The sequence below is a fragment of the Myotis brandtii genome, unplaced genomic scaffold (assembly GCF_000412655.1).
Source record: "Myotis brandtii unplaced genomic scaffold, ASM41265v1 scaffold1384, whole genome shotgun sequence".
Classification (NCBI taxonomy): Eukaryota; Metazoa; Chordata; class Mammalia; order Chiroptera; family Vespertilionidae; genus Myotis; species Myotis brandtii.
In genome coordinates, this window is record NW_005354938.1 from 19696 (window position 1) to 39732 (window position 20037).

The 20037-nt window shown below is 41.4% G+C and overlaps 1 protein-coding gene and 1 long non-coding RNA gene across 2 annotated transcripts in view; one reads left to right on the forward strand and one right to left on the reverse strand.

The window, feature by feature from the left end:
• Positions 1-1366, forward strand: part of SLC13A4 (solute carrier family 13 (sodium/sulfate symporter), member 4) — a 19428-nt gene extending 18062 nt beyond the window's left edge. Inside the window, exon 11 of the mRNA XM_005860686.2 lies at positions 237-1366. Within this exon, the coding sequence (XP_005860748.1) occupies positions 237-374 (138 nt within the window). The 3' untranslated portion in view covers positions 375-1366. The remainder of the gene's footprint in view (positions 1-236) is intronic.
• Positions 1367-5204: 3838 nt separating this feature from the next.
• The window catches only part of LOC106725135, a 15732-nt gene continuing 899 nt past the window's right edge, over positions 5205-20037 (reverse strand). Inside the window, exons 2-3 of the long non-coding RNA XR_001361003.1 lie at positions 7995-8048; positions 5205-7075 (exon numbers count right to left, since the gene is read on the reverse strand). This is a non-coding gene — a long non-coding RNA (uncharacterized LOC106725135). The remainder of the gene's footprint in view (positions 7076-7994; positions 8049-20037) is intronic.

Here is a 20037-nt window from a genome sequence, read left to right on the forward strand (position 1 = left end):
ACCCCCCACCCCCACCCTCTCTGCTTTCCTGTCCTTTTACAGTCCGGTGCCACCTATAAGGCACTTGCAAGGCAACACCAGAGCACCCAGGCAGAGCCGGGAACAAAGCAGGGTTGAGCGAGTGGGCTGTGATCGGGGCAGGGCAAGGCTCAGGCGGGGGCACAGATGGGGAGCACTCAGGGTCTGTGCCACTGCCTCCTCAGAGTGACTAGGGTGTGCTGGTTTGTGTCCTATAGGTGAAAGCTGGCCTGGGGGTCAATGTCATTGGCCTGGTGATAGTGACGGTGGCTATCAACACATGGGGAATTAGCCTCTTCGACCTGGACACTTTTCCAGCCTGGGCTATGGCCAGTAACATCACTGATCGGACCTAACACAAGTGGGCACACGGCCCAACCAGAGGCACTGCCAGCACTTAGCAGAATCTGACCAACAAACAGGCCACGCAGAACACCAGGAGCACAGCACCCCCACCAGAAGAGTCCGCCATCTTCCACCTCAAGTGCGGTTCAGGACTCGCACAACCAAAGCCCGAGAAAACCTACCCCTTTCTCACTTGTTTGTATCTAGTCTCTGCAATCGATCCTGCGGAAGACAGGAAGAGGCGAAAGCCTGCCCCAGCTGCCCCTCAGAGGCTAAGCCCCACACTGCCGAGCCTCACTAAGTTTGATGTTGTTCTTAATCCCTTTTTAGGAGTTGAAGGAGAAATCCAAATCTCCTGCCTATGCACAGCAAAACCAGCGGCATCTCTTTCGTAGGAAAATCTCACCTAGAACTTGAGACCTTACATCAGCTCCTTTCTCTTAAGAGTTTCTGTCCTAAGTTCTCTACAAAAAGGCAATTCTTAGTAAGCCCTCTTTGTGGCAGTCACAACTCTTATCGCTGCTCTGATTCCATTTTAAGCATCTCTCTTCAACGGCTTCTCTTTACTTTGGCACCAAATTCCTATAAAGTAACTGTTCCCCTTTCCATAAAGGCTGGTGCTGTTCTCTCTGTCAACGGAAAAGGAAGCAGAGAAAGAAGACACACTGTGATTAGCATCTCTCTTCACTCATCACGAGCCATCAGTACCACTGTGCTGGTTAAGTGTTGGGAAGGAGGAAAATTTTCATACTTGTCTTATTAAGGAGGCCAAAACTATAATTACGTCTACAGCACTATTAATGATATTTGACTGGCTTTCTTCTGGATGTAATTAGTTCATTTCTGAGAAGACAGGTCCAGAAAGGCCCAGACCCATTAGTCACTTTCTACAAGTAGATGAGCCCTTTGAGGGGAGTGATATCCTATGTCTCTGAAAATCCCAGCTACTTATACTACCTAGTAAACTGAAACTGCTTAATAAATGTTTCCCTTGAGAAAATCACTTTGAAATCAAAGCCTCCTTCTTCCTCCTGAAAACCAAGCCATTTTCTCCAGGACAGATGTCCTTGCTATCTGATTGGATATAGCTCCCAAACGCTCCATTTCCTGGAATTATGTATTTCTAATTTCCACCACCAGTTACTTGCTAAATATATCTTATGGGAAAGGCTCCCCCACAGTTATTGTTTTAATTGATTTTAAGTTCCTATTATCAGCATGTGCCATTTTTCCGCAACAATAATTTATCAATGAAGGCACTACCTTGGTTTATCAAGTATCTGTGAATTGTCAAATTGCTTTCGTGCCATTCAACACTGTCACACTCTGACCACCGCATATTATTGACCAGGTTTACCAGGAATATTACCACTTCTGCCCTGTCAATGAGGTTAGGCCAAATTATTTGGCTACTTAAAAAAGTGACTGACCTAATGAGCCCAAATAAAATACCAGTATAATAACTACAGCTGGTTGGATGGAGCCAGCATCTCTACAGTTATTTTGCGTTAAATGTTCCAAAGAGTCGGTGTTACTCCTACTGTCAGGAGTATCATCAAATGGCTGACCCATTACAGAACTGAGAAAGTAAGACAAAGGTGCAGATAATCGAGAAGACTCTGGGATTATAAATAACTACAAAGAGAAAGAAAAGTTGACTTAGATTTATTGACCACTGTTCAACTTTTCAAGAACCTGACTCACTCCTACAGGGAAAAGCTGTGAAACTCCCCACTGCAATTTCTGCCAGATGCTCCGAGGAGCAGAGGCTCTCAACTAGCCAGTTTAGACAGAGCGTTTATTTCAGTCTGGTCTACTGACTATTCTACAGAACAGCACTGTTCTCTCCCCAAACCAGAGGTTCAGGCCAAACAAGATAGCTCATTACAGTGACAGGAAATGTTGAATATGACTAACAATTCCTTGTCATCTAAAACCACTCCACGTTGGAAATTAACTAACAGATCTCCTTAGTCTTGTGTCTCTTGCAATTGTATTTAATTTCATTATCTTCTATCACAATATATCGATGGAAAGCTGTAAATGATCATCTTCTACCAGCTTACTTAACACATGGCGAAACCGAGAAACAAGACACTGAGTATGGTTGCATCTTATTCTCAAGCCAATTACATATCAAATCTGTTTAGTCACAGTTGCCTTTGAAATTCCTTTAAGTCGCCCATGAATACAATCTTTTACATTACAACTACATGGCACAAACACTCATGTGCCCACTTTTTTAAAAAATTGATTTGAGAAAGAAAACATTGATCTGTTGCCTCCTGCACATGCCCCAAATGGGGATCAAACCCGCCACCTTTTGGTGCACAGCACGACACGCCAACCAACTGAGCCAGCCCAGCCAGGGCTCATGTGCCATCTTTTGATAAATAAAAAACAGCTAGTTTTCCCTCCAATATCAGACTAGATCCCTGTTTCTTCAGCTGCATGCCAGATAAAGTAGTTGGCTTCATATTTGGGGCCCATGTTTGAAAAAGTGTATTTAAACACTAGACTCCCAGTTCGGCAAGATGTCCAAACCACTAATACACAAAAGGGATGAAGACCACCCACGTTCACAGGTAGCTCATTCTGGGGCTGCCCTCACCAAATGAATGCTGAGCACAAGCGCCTGCACTATTTACATGGCACCTCTCTCTTGTCCCAATACTGTGCAACTGTACATGTCAGAATGACACCCACACGGCACCTTTCCTCAGGCCTCACCAGAGGCAATGAGTCAAGCGGGCCCAGGACTTGGGGTTGGCAGTGCCCCACCCCAATGCACTTTCCACAAAACCTGTTTGTTCTTTTGTCTCCATGTGCCTTGAAAAACATGCCATCCAGAGGTCTTCAATATATGACTAAATATGTTGCACCCAGATTTAGGAGAGGTATACACTGAGCATTTGAACATCTAAATGTCACTAACTCCCCTATTAAGACCAGGCAACGTCTCAAAATATTTTCCCTTCCCCGCCCTGTTCCTTTCCACAAGTCCCTAATAGTTAGTAGGGAAAAAAGAACTCATTCATCTGCGTAAGGAATGGAAATGCTATGTGCAAAGTCCAAGATGGGAAGTTTAAGAAAAGCCTCATTTGCTCCAGTACAGTATATAGTGTTCCTTCGGGAGGAGTAACAGAAACAGCATTAAAATGTGGGAGACCTCAGCAGAAAAACAAACACGTAGTGTCTATGGAGTGAGCTGCTTAGTAGAAATGAAAACATCATGCATGTGTACATATGCTCTATGAACCCGTACACACAGACAACCAGAAAAACCACACTTCATAGTAACATAAATGAGTTAGAAAAAAGAAACCAAATTCTTTCTTTAAACCAGAAGCAGGTAACTGCTTAATTGCATAAAATACCAAATCAGAAGAAAAGTCTATTAAGACATCAAATAACTAAAATACATAAAATAACATAAACTATAACCTCTTTTGATGATTTCAAATAAAGTAGTTTTGGTTTTTCTCTCCCTTTGCTTGTTTGGGAGGTTTACAGTTTAAGGATAAGCTTTTCAAGTTCGATCTATTTATTAGGTTCCCAACATCAATCCTGAAGTATTATTTTTCACATGTGAGTAACCTTCAGTAGTATTATGAGTAACCTTCCTTTCATGGTCCAGGGTGGCAATAAATTTTCTTAAATCACATCAACAGAAGTTTTCGAACATTTTTAAAGGGAAAAAAGGGCATGTGTTGCACTGATTCTTCCCATCCCTCCACTGGGGAACGTAACTTCCTGTGCCATGATCACAACCACTGCCACCCCATCCACAAATGCACCCTCAAGTCTGTGCTGGTCTGGACTCCTATGTCTCAGGGAAGATGATCTTGCCTGAGAACTCTGAGCCCCTTTCCACTGTGGCAAGAAATTAAAACAAGGAGAGGGTATGTGACCAGTGCCTGCTAAGTTGGCCTGTGTTCACTGTGCAGCAGCTGGATGGCTTTCAGCAGTAGAAATGATTCCATCAGGGGGTTAGCCCTAATTCCAGATGAGTTTTGTAACAAGGTATAGTATAGAGCAGGGGTCCTCGAACTATGGCCCGCGGGCCACATGCAAATACAAATATTGTATTTGTTTCCGTTTTGTTTTTTTACTTCAAAATAAGATATGTGCAGTATGCATAGGAATTTGTTCATAGGTTTTTTAAAACGATAGTCCAGCCCTCCAACGGTCTGAGGGACAGTGAACTGGCACCCTGTTTAAAAAGTTTGAGGACCCCTGGTATAGAGCAGTGATGGCGAACCTTTTGAGCTCGGCATGTCAGCATTTTGAAAAACCCTAACTTAACTCTGGTACCGTGTCACATATAGAAATGTTTTGATATTTGAAACCATAGTAAAACAAAGATTTATATTTTTGATATTTATTTTATATGTTTAAATGCCATTTAACAAAGATAAATCAACCCAAAAAATGAGTTCGCGTGTCACCTCTGACACGCATGTCATAGGTTCGCCATCACTGGTATAGAGAGACCTTCTCCTAACATCTAAGTGACCTCCCTCCCCAAAGAAACCACTCTGGGAGACACACACAAATAACAATGCTACCATGACTGATAACAAGGGACTCCTAAGCTTGTAGCACTATGAATACCCTCAGGGATGGTAAACCTTTATTCTTAAGGCTTTAATTCATCCTGCCAACAATTCAGTCATTTAAGATAAAATCTTGGAAGCCAGGTGGTATGATCAAGGTGGATACTGTAGATTTTCATCAACAACCAAGAGCGTGACCATAGAATAATGACAAATTTTGCATGGTTCATAAACTTGTTCCCAAAGTGACTGCGAAGAAACAAAAGTATTCTGAGCAAAAGCAGGATGTTTGGACTAAGGTCTGCTATTTATTGGGCAAATTTGCAAAGCACTGTGCATCACATACATTATTGCAATTGTTTCTCATGGAAGCCCTATGAGGTAGGTATTATGTCCAGATCTTACAGAGAATACAACAGTTTCAGACAAATAAGCTGTTTGCCCATGATCACACTGCAAGGGAGAAGCCAAACCATATGATCCTAATCTGTCTCACACACCAGGATGAACTGATGGATAAAACTTATCTCCATGTATGAGAGATGCATGTTCTCAAAGAGAAGCAGAATCACTTCATTTTATAATCACATGTAGTATCAGTGTCATCGCTGTCTGAAAAAAGGTGTCTCTAAGTAATCTTGCAGTTTACTGATTCTGCTATAATGTCCTCAGACGTGGCATTATCAGTGAAGCTGCCCAACAAGCCCTCTAAAGCAAAACGATGAAGTGGGACTTTACCTATATTTAGTGCAAATTACAGTTTTAGGACGTTAACTTATGGCTATACCCTGCATAAATACGTATGGTAACATCAGGTTCCAAGTTATCACTGTAACAGCAAAAGATAGGAAACAACTATTCATCAATGATAGATTAAATAAATTATGGTATATTCATCCAATAGAATTTTATGCAGCCAAAAAAGGAAACAGATTCCTTATTCCTTACATACTGATATTAAATGGGAGGAAAAAAGGACAGAGCAAAGCCTATGTATAGTTTATCATTTGTGTAAAAAGCCCATGCACACATGGTTAGGCACAGAATCTTGTTCAATAGCATACAGTAAACTGCTGGCAGTGCCTGGCTCCAGGAAGAGGATCTAGGAGCTAGAGGTGGGAGAGGCCCTTCATTCTAAATCACTCTTGTATCTTGACTCACGGGAAAAGTGATGTAGTCAAACATTTTGTTTAATTTTTTCAAATGAACTAATTATACATTTGACAAATTACAATGATAATTTCTGAGTGCAGCAAAAAAAGTTTTCTTGTGAGAATCACTATAAAGTTATAATGTTGATACATTTCTTTTCATGTGAAAAGGCATAAAATTTCCTTTATAGACAACTTATCATTTATCCATCATGTAATGTCAAATGCACCTATAATCCCTTAAGATAAGTATGATTCTTTTGAGGAAAAAGAACCAGATCAAATGCATCATTAAGGAAAAACATGCATACTGAACTATGAAGTCTACTGAGGACAAAGGCCATTATTTTTTAATTCCCCAATTCCTGATGGAGTTCTCAGAATATAGTTTCTCAGTTGATGAGTAGCAAATTGATTTATTGGTTAAATTAGCAACTATGGAGTTATATATGTCAGTTATACTGAGAACAGTATAAAATAAATGGATAATTCACCAGAAACTGGCTTCTAGATTTTAATTTTAGTGACCTTGAAGTAACATAATGTAGTACCAAATGTTTAAACACCCATTATAATTGCTAACCTGTGAAGTCAGCATTATTTATATCTGATCAGCTATACAAAACTCATTGATTTTTCTTTTGAAAAAGGCAGTAAAAAATCCCAAAGAATAAGGGAGAAACTACTAATTAAAGGTCATGTTTACTAATCTAGCACCATAATTCCAGTTTGAGGCCCTCCCAAGCTGCTAGGAGGAAGGGAAGCGGTGAGGATATTGGGAAAGTAAGCACAGTGCTTAACTTGTGGCCCCATTTGTGCTCGAAGCAAAGGCTGAGACTGGACAGAAGACAGAAGCTTTGGTTCAGGTGTAAAGGAGGCCCTGGAGAAGAGGAGAGTCAGGATTTCCTGGAGCCAGTGCTGGAGTTGGCCTCATGGATTAGGGGGTTTCTTCTTGGCATCCATGTCCTTTTTAATTTCTTCAAGTTTTTTAGCCAGGTTTGGCATCTTTAAAGAAAAAAGACATTATTATAATTTTGCATCTAACTAATCAATATGCTTTGACTTCTCTTCCTCCAAAGATAAATGGTTGTTGTACAAGTTTTTATTTTCCTCTGAAAGTGACCTGTTAAATAGTGGTGTCTTTAACCTCCGGACTGCAATAGAAGGATTTCAGAAGTTGTCAGGTAAAGTATGCTCCCTCCCTGGAAGCCAGACCCTGACTTTGACTTTTATAGACTCACTTAGCCCCTCAATCCAGAGCCAAGTAAAAGTTGTACATACAAACAATAAATGTGATACAGTTGGATACAGCACCATGTGACTCAAATGAAGGTTGACAGAGGGAATTCCCTTTGTCACACTAAAAGCTTCACTACAAAAGTTAGTATCATGTTTCATTTCCTTGTCTCTTTAAAACAATCATTACCTTTCCAGAATCCCCATTCATAGGCAGTTTTGCCACCTGTTTTTCCACTTCCCTATCTATAAAGTGAGGCTAATACAACGCCCCATGTCACAAAACTCTGTTGAACGTGCTACATGATATAGACCCACCTCCAAAATTCTGTCATCTCTACTCCTGGGTATGGGGACTGAAAAGATTATCCTATTAATTTTTAAATTCTCACTGATCACGTGATATGCCGTAGAACTGTTAAGAAGAACCTAACCTACTATTACTCTGGGCTAACAAACACAGCTCAGCATCACCATGAGACCATCTAAAGTGATGGGATTTTGCCCTCTTGTGGTGATATAAAGGACAGATAGGCTTCTGTGACTGGAAAATCTTTCTCCAAAATTCAAGACTTTTCCCTCAGATCTATGGACCCCATCTATGCTGGAAGGCTCACCTTACTTCAACAAAGACAAGTCACTACAAGTCAGCTACATGGAATCATGGAGAAAGTGAATGGTCACTTACGTCATAATTTTGAGCCAGATACATTCCAACCAGGTTGCCAAAAGTAAATCCAACCTGAAAGAACAGAACAGGAAGAGTTACACTGGATACTGAGCTCCGTACCAGCTGATACCAAGCCAAACTATACAGACAATATTCTCCTAAGGAGCTTAGGATAGTTAGAAGACCTCAGGGTCCAGTCTAGGGCTGGACAGTGCAAAGTGTGAAATTCACATCTTGCTTCTATAAAATATACATAGAAATAGCCTCCCAAAAGGTTAAAGAGAATACACCAAAAAATAGAAGCACTGAACAAATCTACCCTAAATTCTCCTTATCCCCTCAGCACCTCCATAAACACTTGATTGTAAGTTCTAGAAACCCAAGTTAAAGTTCTGCTTTAAAAAAATTTTTTTTTGTTTTATTGATTTCAGAGAGAAGAAGGGAGAGGGAGAGATAGGAACATCAAATATGAGAGAGAATCATTGACTGGCTGCCTCCTACATGCTCCCTACTGGGGGATCAAGCCCGAAACCTGGGAATGTGTCCTGAGCAGGAATCAAACCACGACCTCCATAAGTTGATACTCAACCACTGAGCCACACCAGCCAGGCAAAGTTCTGCTTTTTGTTGGTAAAAGCTGCAATTGTTTTTCTTTTTTTGGTTATGAGTATTGTTATTCCTCACTGTTAGGTCCCAGGCAAAAGGAGCCAGGCCAAGAGTTTAAGAAATTTTATTGCAGAACAGGAAGAGTTATACTGGATACTGAGCTCAGTACCAGCTGATTCACTCACAGCTGGCTGAGACCAGTGTGTCAGTGTCAGCCCTGAGGGGGTGGTTAAGTTGTCTTACATAGGGTAAAAATATGCAATACAGGGTCAGGATGTGAGTGCAAGAGTCGGTCAAGCAGAAGGGAGGGCAGGAGTTGGTCAAGGGAGGCAAGGGAGGAGAGTGCACAGGTCAGTCAGGCAGAGGGTTAGCATTCTTATCTTGCTTCTGCAGGCCCTGGCTGTCTGCTTCAAGGTACGGGAAAAGGCTTATAACAATACTAGTGGCCCAGTGCACGAAAATTTGTGCACTCAGGTGGGGGTGGGGGTTCACTCAGCCCGGCCTGCCCCCTCTCACAGTCCAGAAGTCCAGAAGCCCTCAGGGCATGTCCTACTTCGGGAGGCGACCGGGACAATCAGGGGAAGGCGCCACTCCCATCACCCCACCTCTGCTGCTGCTGCCAGCTGCTGTAGCTGCCTGCCCTCAGCCCTCCAGCCACTGCGGCTTTGTCCAGAAGGATGTTCAGCTGTCCGGTCTAATTAGCATATTATGCTTTTATTATTATAGATATATTTCAGAAAATATATCCAAGCAGGAGAGATTAAGGGTCATTCACCCTAACACTCATGGCATCAAATAAAAAGTATTCAATTTTTAAAAAGTATTCAGTTAAATCATAGGATATTAGAAAATGAAGGAACTTTCACAGTTCAATCTCTTCATATTTCAAAAACATGAGGCCCAGCTGAGCTGGCGTGACTCAGTGGTTGAGCATCAACCTATGAACCAGGAGGTCATGGTTCAATTCCCAGTCAAGGCATATGCCTGAGTGGTGGGCTCGATCCCCAGTGTGGGGCATACAGGAGGCAGCCAATCAATAATTCTCTCTCATCACTGATGTTTCTATCCCTCTCCCTCCCTCTCTGAAATCAATAAAAATATATTTTTAAAAACTATTTAAAAACAAACAAATAAAAAACAAACAAACATGAGGCCCAGGATAGTGAAGTGACTTGTCAGGGCCATTCACAACAAAGAACATGGAACAACCTAAATTAAATACAGATGCACGCTCAAAAACTGAAATACATGATGACAGAAAAGAATGGGACATGCCCTCGCTGGTTTGGCTCACTGGATAGCGCGTCGGCCTGTGGACTGAAGAGTCCCGGGTTCGATTCCGGTCAAGGGCATGTACCTCGGTTGCAGGCACATCCCCAGTAGGGGGTGTGCAGGAGGCAGCTGATCGATGTTTCTCTCTCATCGATGTTTCTAACTCTCTATCCCTCTACCTTCCTCTCTGTAAAAAATCAATAAAATATATTAAAAAAAAAAAAAAAGAATGGGACATACCACCAAGAGAACATAGGGCTTGACACTCTGCCATGGGTGGCGTCTAATGGGCAGGCCTCTTAAGACCTGCAGGGAACACAGGTCCCCTAACCAGCTCTTACTCAGTGACAAGACAGAAAGGCACACGTTTGAGAGAATTATAAAGGTTTATCCTGTTGGGTGACTACTCTCCTGAACAAAACTGCTTCATGAAAATTTAAAGCTTTCCCTTCACACCAAAAGAGCCAACACTCATTAAGCTTCAAGTTTTAATGATGATCTCTAATTCCCTGCCTCCCTGCCAATAATTAATCATCTCCAACTGGACACCTAATTTCTAATTTCACAAATCTGAACTGGCATCTGATTGTTCCCCCATCATTTTCTTTAATCAGTGTTGTTCCTATTCAACACACAGCAGAGGTTAACTTGGAAAAACAAAGTGTGACACTTAAGGTCATCAGTGATGCATGCAGTGGTCTAACCTTGAATTCAAGCTGGATATGCATATGGGAACAGAATACAGCGGGGTTCTTACTAAATTTTAAGCTTACCAAGCTTTTAACACCAAAAGCATAATTTAAATTAGTTTGTTAGTAAATTAAGCATAAAAGAGGCTATAGTCTCTAATCATAGACTACTTTTCGATTAATCAGACACATCAAGGGGGCACTAAGAAGCAACCCACTACTATGGGTTGAAACCAGGTAGACAGAGGTTTTCCAAATCCAGAAAGAATATTAACTTTGCTTAAAAGAAGAGGGAGGGGAGTAATTAACTGAGAATGTTAACTCTGATACCAAACAAAAAGAACATAGGGCTGAAAAAAATTCCATAAAGAAATAAACTAGCCTGGCCTGTGTGGCTCAGTGGTTGAGCGTCAACCCCATGAACAAAGAGGTCACTGGATAGATTCCAGTCAGGGCATATGCCCGGGTTGCAGGCTCGATACCCAGTAGGAGGTGTGCAGGAGGCAGCCGATCAATGTTTCTCTTTCATCGATGTTTCTATCTTTCTAATCCTCTCTCTTCCTCTCTCTCTCTCTAAAACCATAAAAACAGCCCTAACTGGTTTGGCTCAGTGGATAGAGCCTTGACCTGTGGACTCAAGGGTCCTGGGTTCGATTACGGCCAAGGGTATGTACCTTGGTTGCGGGCACATACCCAGTAGGGAGTGTGCGGGAGGCAGCTGATCAATGTTTCTCTCTTATCGATGTTTCTAACTCTCTATCCCTCTCCCTTCCTCTCTGTGAAAAGTCAATAAATATATATTTAAAAAAAATAATAAAACCATAAAAACTTTAAAAAAAAAAAAAAGAAAGAAACTAGATCTGGTTCTACCATTATCTAAGTGTACCTGTAGGCAAGATACTTAACCTTTTTGGAGTTTTGCTGATCTAAATTTCCTGTTTTATAAAAACATTAAACTAACAATGTTCCTTCCAGGTCCAACATTCTAGGATTTCTGGTTATTCTTATGGTATCTCAAGATAAATATGGTATATTTAATGTGGCTTCATTTTGGCAACTTCGTCAGCATTAAGGTGCATAAAAATATAGCAGTTATTTAAAAACACAAAATAAAACAACCCTGGGCCTCTACACATGTCATATCCAGTTCCAGTTTCAGAGTACTGCCAGTATACCAATGGGATAGTATAAAATTAAATATACAACATAAGATAAATGTTGCACATTAAGAGACATGTTGAGAAACATGCAGGAATCCAAAAGGCATACACATGTTGTTCATGGGATACTCCATAGGCAAGTTTAGACCAAAAAAATATATATATATTTTTTTAATCTAAATAAATAAGAATCTGAAAAAGTAAAATCTAAATCTGAAAAATGATAAATCATTAATCTGAAAAGTTAGCCTGGAGCCAGAGTATAGAAAGTCTTCAATGAGTCAGAAATTCTCTGCAGGGCAAGAATGCTTAATATCTTCCAGGCCAAGACCTGGAAGCCTAATCAGTAGTCCATCCAGATGGCTGGATGTCATCCCCATTGTCCCCCTCCACATCATAGGCCACACCCCTAGTTTTCCCTGCAGAGAACGTAGCAAGCAAACGTGAATAATTTTTTCTTCTTCTTAAAAATCAATGAAGATCAACAGAATAGAATGGAGGGTCCAGGAATGAACCTTAACATGTACAATCAAGGAATTGTCCACAAGGGTGCTAAGACATTCAGTGGTTTCCAAAAATGATGCTGGGACAACTGGGTATCCATATGCAAAAGAATGAAGTTGGACTCTACTTCACATCATAAACAAAACTTAATTGAAAATGGGTTAAAGAAAAAAAAAGAAAATGGGTTAAAGAGCTAAATATAAGAGCTAAAACTATAAATCTCTTGGGATAAAACATAGCAGTAAATTTTCATGACTTTGGGGTAGGCAATGGTTTCCTAGATATGCCACCAAAAGCACAAGTGGCAAAATAAATTAACAAATTGTACTTCATCAAAATTAAATGTTGTGTTTCAAAGAATACCATCAAGAGAAGACAATCAACAGAATGGAATATAATATTTGTAAATCATGTCTCCGATAAGGGATTTGTATACAGAATATATAAGGAATTCTTATGACTGAATGATAAAAAGAAAAATTACCTAATTTAAAAATAGGCAATGGATTTGAATAGACCCTTCTCCAAAGAAGACATACAAATAAATGGCCAACAAAAAAATGAAAAAATGTTCAATGTTATTAGTCATTAAGAAAGTGTAAATCAAAACCATAATGAAGTGCCACAACACACCCACTAGATGACTTTCACTGAAAAGATGAAAAGTGTGGGCAAGGATGTGGAGAAAGTAGAACCTCCATACATTGCTGGTGGGAATGTAAAATGGTGCAGCCACTTTGGAAAACAGTCTGGCCATTCACACACAGTTACCAGATGATGCTGTAATTCCACTTTAGAGCATATACCCAAGAAAACTGAAACATACATCCACACAAAAACTTGTATACAAATGTTCACAGCAAAATTATTCACAGTAGCCAAAAGGTGGAAATAACCCAAATGTCCACCAACTGGTGAATGGATTAACAAGATGTGGTATATCCATACAATGTAATATTAATCAGCCATAAAACAAAATGAAGTTCTGATTCACACTACATGGATAAACCTTGAAAACATTATGCTAAATGAAAAGCAGTCAGAAAAGACCATGTATTGTATGACAGTCAAATCCGTAGACACACAAAATAAATCAGCAGTTGTCCAGGGCTGGGGGTGAGAAGGGGAATGATAAATGAATGCTAATGAGTATGTGGTTTATTTTAGAGGCAATAAAATGTTGGATATAAAATTAGATAGTAGTGATGGTTGAACAACTCTGTGAACATCTTAAAAACCACTGATTCTACACTGTAGATGGGTGAATGGTAAGATGTAAAATACATTTCAAAACTATAAAAAAAAATCAGTACGATTTGGTAAAATACTATCTGGGATAAAACTAAGGAAATCAAAGACAACTTCAAGGTTTCCAGGTTGGATAAATGTTTTAAAAGACTGGAAATGTTAGACTGAAAAATCGAGGACCACTCAGATAAATGGCTGGCTTTGTATATGAGAGTTCCAAGAATACTGTTGTCAGTTGTTATGTATGGACACATGAGCAAGTTAGTCACAACACTGTATTTATTAACATAAGCACTAAGTCAAAAGGAAGAGAGCCAATTCCAAAGCAATCTGACATCTGATCATTTGCTGCTCAACCCCTTCCCCAATCAAAAAGTTTTTACGTGCTCAGCCGGTGTGGCTCAGTTCAACCACTTCCACCCAGGAGCCAAGAGGTTGCTGGTTCGATTCCTGGTCAGGGCACATGCCCAGGTTGCAGTGTCGATCCCCAGTAGGGAGTGTGCAGGAGGCAGCCAATCGATGATTTTCTCTCATCAATGTTTCCTCCTCTCTATCCCTCTTACTTCCTCTCTCTCAAAAAATTTTTTTTTCAATAAAAACACATTAAAAAAAGAAAGTTGCCGAGCCAGCATGGCCCAGTGGTTGAGCGTTTACCTATGAACCAAGAGATCATGGTTCGATTCCCGGTCAGGGCATATGCCCGGGTTGCAGGCTCGATCCCCAGTGTGGGACATGCAGGAGGCAGCCGATCGATGATTCTCTCTCATCATTTATGTTTCTCTCTCTCTCCCTCTCCCTTCCTCTCTGGAATCAATAAAAAAACATATTTTTAAAGTTAAGTGTGTAAATCACCAAATAAAGTTACAATTTTTATCTTGGGACAGCTCCTGGCAATAACCCAGAATGAATACTACCTGACAGATCTGAAATATGACTCATCAAATTATATTTTCAAAAAGTACACACCCAAACCAAGTTAGGACAGATTATGAACCATCTTATATTTACTGACAACAGCTTAAGAAATCTAAAAATAGTCTTTTTATTTAGCAAATGTAGCTACAACTAGCATTTAAAAGGATACCTTTAAAGTTTTATAGTATCAGGTGAGAAAAGCTACACAATGCAAGAAAACCAAAAATACACATTATCTAACAACAAAGATAAATTGATCATTTTATTTCTCAACTTAGTTTCAGCTACTGCTGTCAGAAAACCTCTCCATTCCAAGGAAGCGGGGGAAACTTCACCCTTTTTTGTGCCTTAGTCTTTAATCACTGAAGATTTTTTAGTATGGGGAACAATATCAGATGTGTTTAACAACTGCTTCAAGTAATAATAAAACCCACGTTTTGTACATTAAATAAAAAGCTGCTACAGATATAACCTGTATTCCTTCTACTACCACCAGAGAAGCACAGTTTTAATATGTAAGCTAGGTTTTATATTCAATAATTTTCCTTAGAGAATGGAGGTGGGAAAAAAAGCTGGTAATTATTTACTGAGCCAGTACATTAAATAGGGACATTCATAAAAAAGTTGGACATAACACTCTAGAACAGTGATGGCGAACCTTTTGAGCTCGGCATGTCAGCATTTTGAAAAACCCTAACTTAACTCTGGTGCTGTGTCACATATAGAAATTTTTTGATATTTGCAACCATAGTAAAACAAAGACTTATATTTTTGATATTTATTTTATATATTTAAATGCCATTTAACAAAGAAAAATCAACCCAAAAAATGAGTTCGCGTGTCACCTCTGACACGCGTGTCATAGGTTCGCCATCACTGCTCTAGAAAGAGGTGCATCAGGTAGAACTGGTTTGCCTGTTCATAAAGCTGACTTAAATATTCAAATATCTTATGAATATCTGAGAGTGGTCATCAGGCGAAAGAGGAGTATCTAATTAAATAAATGAAATCAATCACAAAGTACTAGGTGCCATGTGCTTGGGAAATCAAAATGTAAAAAGTATGTATGTGGCTTCTTCCCATGGAACGTATGATCTATTCTAGGAAGACAAGACTAAACTATATGATGGTGCCATGAACAAAACAGCATGTCACCACATGATGGTCTGAATGGGCCACCTGGTTAAGTGCTTTGTGTTAAAAATCTAATGTAATTCATATTAATGTATTAAAGAAGAAAAACCATATGATCACCAGATGGGGAAAGAGCATGGTAAAAGTCAGCAGCCAATCACAAGAAAAACTTAAAGTAGAAATAGAAGAGGAATCTGTAAGAAAATATCAGAAACACAAACATCACATCAAAACCCGAGAAACAGTTCTACTACAAGGAGAAACAAAGGTATGATATCCACTCTCACTACTTCTACTGGAAGTCCTAGCTTGAGGAGGGGAGGGAAATAAAAATAAGAAAAGAAAAAACTGTCATTTTTGCCTTCACTGGAAATATGACTGCCTTCACAGTATTGCCTTCCCTGATTCACTTCCAAGTGAATCTATAGACAAACTACTGGAGCTAAAGGCAAGATTGCTAGACACAGAAATTAATACCACAAAATTATAGCATTTCCATACATAAGCAACAATGTGAAAATGTAATTTTAAAATGAATGCCACTCACAATAAAAAAACAACAACTCAAAAGTACTTAGAAATAAATATAACAAACCAGGGGCAAGACTATTAATTAGAAGATTTTTTTAAAATGATGAAAGACATGTATGATCTAAGCAAATTGAGAGATGGGTCAGAACAGTGTATAGATTTCAAAAACTTAAAGTCATCAAGAAGGCTTGTGAAAAAAAGATGGGAGTTGGGCCATTAAGAGTATTTGGGAAGGCAAAAAAGAGGATAAAGGTAAAAAAAAAAACCACGTGGGAAGGTATGAAGGCCACATGGCCCATAGGTTGGTAAGTTTAGCCTAGCTCCGTGGTCGGCAAACTGCGGCTCGCGAGCCACATGCGGCTCTTTGGCCCCTTGAGTGTGGCTCTTCCACAAAATACCACGTGCGGACGCGCGTACAGTGCGATTGAAACTTCGTGGCCCATGCGCAAAAGTCAGTTTTCGGCCTGGGCGAGTCTATTTTGAAGAAGTACTGTTGATATTTGGCTCTGTTGACTAATGAGTTTGCCAACCACTGGCCTAGCCAATCTAAAACAGAGGATGTACAATAACAGGCAGTGGGAAAGGAAAATGGGGCCAGATTAGTGGATCTTGAAAATCAAGTAAAAGTGGGTACGATTTGATGTGGAAGGACACAGGTATTACTGACAGTTTCTGAGCATGTGAATAAAGCCATAAATTTTGGATGATCACTGGCAGCTGCAAGAGAGGACAGAACTAAGGGCATCAAGGGAAACATACACAGAATTAGAGGCAACAGCCTTGCTTTTTTCTGTGGCTGATGAGCGCATATAAGGAGTGGCACGTCTTAAAAAGATTTCAAAACTAGAATATTCACAGAAGGGTAACTTTATCAGCATGAACCTGACATTATAAAGAATGGGTGAAAGAAACAGAGATGTTTAGCCTAAGGCAGTGGTCGGCAAACTCATTAGTCAACAGAGCCAAATATCAACAGTACAACAATTGAAATTTCTTTTGAGACCCAAATTTTTTAAACTTAAACTATATAGGTAGGTACATTGTTATTAACTTAATTACAGTACTCCTAAACTGGCCTTTGCTAAAAACGTCCTCAATCTGAGGGGTCGACCTCAGCGAATGTACCCCCACTTCTTCTAACGCCACTTCTTCAAAATAGACTCGCCCAGGCCGAAAACCGACTTCTGCGCATGGGCCACGAAGTTTCAATCACACTGTACGTGCGTGCCCACACGTGGTATTTTGTGGAAGAGACACACTCAAGGGGCCAAAGAGCCGCATGTGGCTCGCGAGGCGCGGTTTGCCGACCACTGACCTAAGGAAAAGACTGATGGTGTGAGTGAGGGATAGTGAAAAGTACCAAGGCAATGCTCTTCAAATATGCAAAGGGTTGTCATGTAGATTAGAATTGCTCTTTAACATCCAGGAGTAAAACTAAGTAAGGACACGTTGACCAAAAATGAAAGCAATTACCTGTGGAAGTAGTGAACCTGCTGTAACTGGAGGCGACCAACTGTAAGCTGGATGCCGTCTCTGTAGTGGAGACGGAAGCATCAGCATGGCAGCTGGACTGGAGAACCTAACCTAACTCTCCCAGCTCAAAACCTACATTTCTATGCCAGCGAGGCTAGTGTAGCTAGTCCAAAGGTAGAGTAAAACAGACCCACTCTACGAACTTGGCAGTGGGAACATGAAGACAGAACTTTTCTTAAGGTGAGTAATGAAGAGTCAATGGCTTCAAACAACAGCTACATCTACTGTGTGCTTACTATGTGCACGGTAGCATTCTAACTCTTTCATGAATTAACTCATGCTCTTCACAACCGTACAAAGCAGGTACAATTATTGTCCAGTTTAAATTGGGGAAACCGAGGCATGGGTCACTTAAGTAACTTGCCCAAGATTATATAGCAGGTAAATATGTGCCAGGCATAGCAGCTAGAGTCTGAGGTGGGGAACCTTTTCTCTGCCAAGAGCCACTTGGATATTTATAACATCATTCATGGGCCATACAAAATTATCAAGTTAAAAATTAGCCTGCCATATTTGGTCAAACATTTAACTAACTCACTGTTAATGCTTTGGCAGGGCCAGACCAAATGATTTCGAGGGCCTTATACAGCCTTCGGGTCGGACATTCCCCACCCCTAAGCTAGATGATATGGAGAATGAAGGAGGGAAATAAATAAAAGATTATGTCAATAATTCAAATTTTAGAAAGCCAGGACCAGGGAACAAAGAAGAAAGTTGGGTGTGGTTTGCAGGGTGGGGAACAGGTGATGGGTCCAGACGTGTTGAGGCTGACAGAGGATATGACAAGAGATGTTCGGTAGGCGGCTGCGACAGGGAACTGGAACTCATGAATAAAGGACTCAAGGAGCTTTGGAAGCTCTCAGTACAGAGGTGCAGGTGACAAGGAACACACCCCTAAGGGTGGGTTTGAGAGAGGAGCAGTCAGGGATTGAGCCTTGAGAAACACCCAGCACCCAGAAGGGACCAGCAGCCAGTACAAACCGACGAGATGAGACGAGGGCCTTCCCCTCTGGTATTCCAAGCACGGACCCCCTCAGGCCTGGAAGGTCCAGCACCAGAGCCAGGCACCTTCGCTCTGTGCAGACTCGTCCATGCAAATAAATCCATGTGTGTTATAATGTGAAAGGACGCCGGGAAGTACTGAGATGCAGGATCCCAAGGGCAAAGAGGAAGGGAGTAAAGAGGAGCTGGCTGAGAGTGCCAAGTGTTACCACTCCGAGAGGTAAGGAGCCACAGTACAGGCGGCAGTGGACACAAGCCCCAGCAGCGCCCACCATGTCAGGCTTCTCGTCAAAGCTTCAAAAGTTTCCTTACAACAACTGTAGCTAAACTGCACTGCAACCAAGGGAGCTACTGGAGTAACAGGGAGGAGGGTCCCGCGGAACCAGGTCTCAGATTGGGATGACGGGCAAGTATTTTCATCCAAGGAGGAGTAAGCAATTTATGCGCAACACAATCCCGTGTTCAAACAGTGTCCCAGAAAGTGACGAATGCAGGAACCATCTTGGAGAGTTCCAAAATGTGCCATGACAGTGCCCACATTCACTTGTGACTGCCCCGTCCCTGCCAAAACTTCTCCCTTCACCCACACTTCTGGGGGCAAACTAATCTCCATTCCTGAGAAGAAACAAAATCAGAACTAGACACCTTGTCAAAGAGAAATGGAACGTGTCTGATTCCTTCCTCGGTGTCACTGCTGTAAGGACCTGAACGTATGAACTCACGTTCAATCCTCACAAAGAAGCCACGAGACAGGTTTCCACTGTCCGCTGTGGACACTGCAGCACGGAAAACTTCAGTAAGCAGCCCACGTTCCCACGGCTGCAGCGAGGGTTCAAACCCACGAGGACATGATGGCTGGTCACAGGCTAAAAGCTAGAGGAGATCCCAGGGATCGTCGACCTCCGCCCACTGTTTTATAAATGAAATGGCTGAAAGCGGAGAGAAAGACTTGCCCGAGTTCAGGCTGGGGGACTCACGGGACGGAAGTCGAATCAAGGTGAAAAGTAATTCTACCCACTTCTCTCAACAGATGCACGTCCAGGGACAGAGGGGCACCCTGTCTTAGTGGACCATTTCTGTCAAGGCTCCCCCTCCTTCTGGCCTAGAGGATTAAAAAGTCAACGACCACACCTCTTTGATAAAGAATGTAACATCGGGGAAGCATCTCACCCCGAGAACCCCCTTTCCGTGACCACCGGGAACCTGCTGCAATGCCTGCCTCTCGCTAGAGGTGGAAAGCATTGCTTGTTAAAAGCACACGGATTGGGAAGAACGACCCTGGCTTGGAAATGTGACGGGCAAAACCTCCCCCGGGCCATGGGAAGCCGCCGAGCTTTGCAGGATACCCGAGTTTGCTCATGCTCACACGCACGCCCCCCTAAAATGCGCCCGTGGGAGAATCGCCTTAGACGGAGCCCGCCGCCCTGAGTCAGGCGCTGTGACACCCGCGGGCTCCTTGCGCCCCAG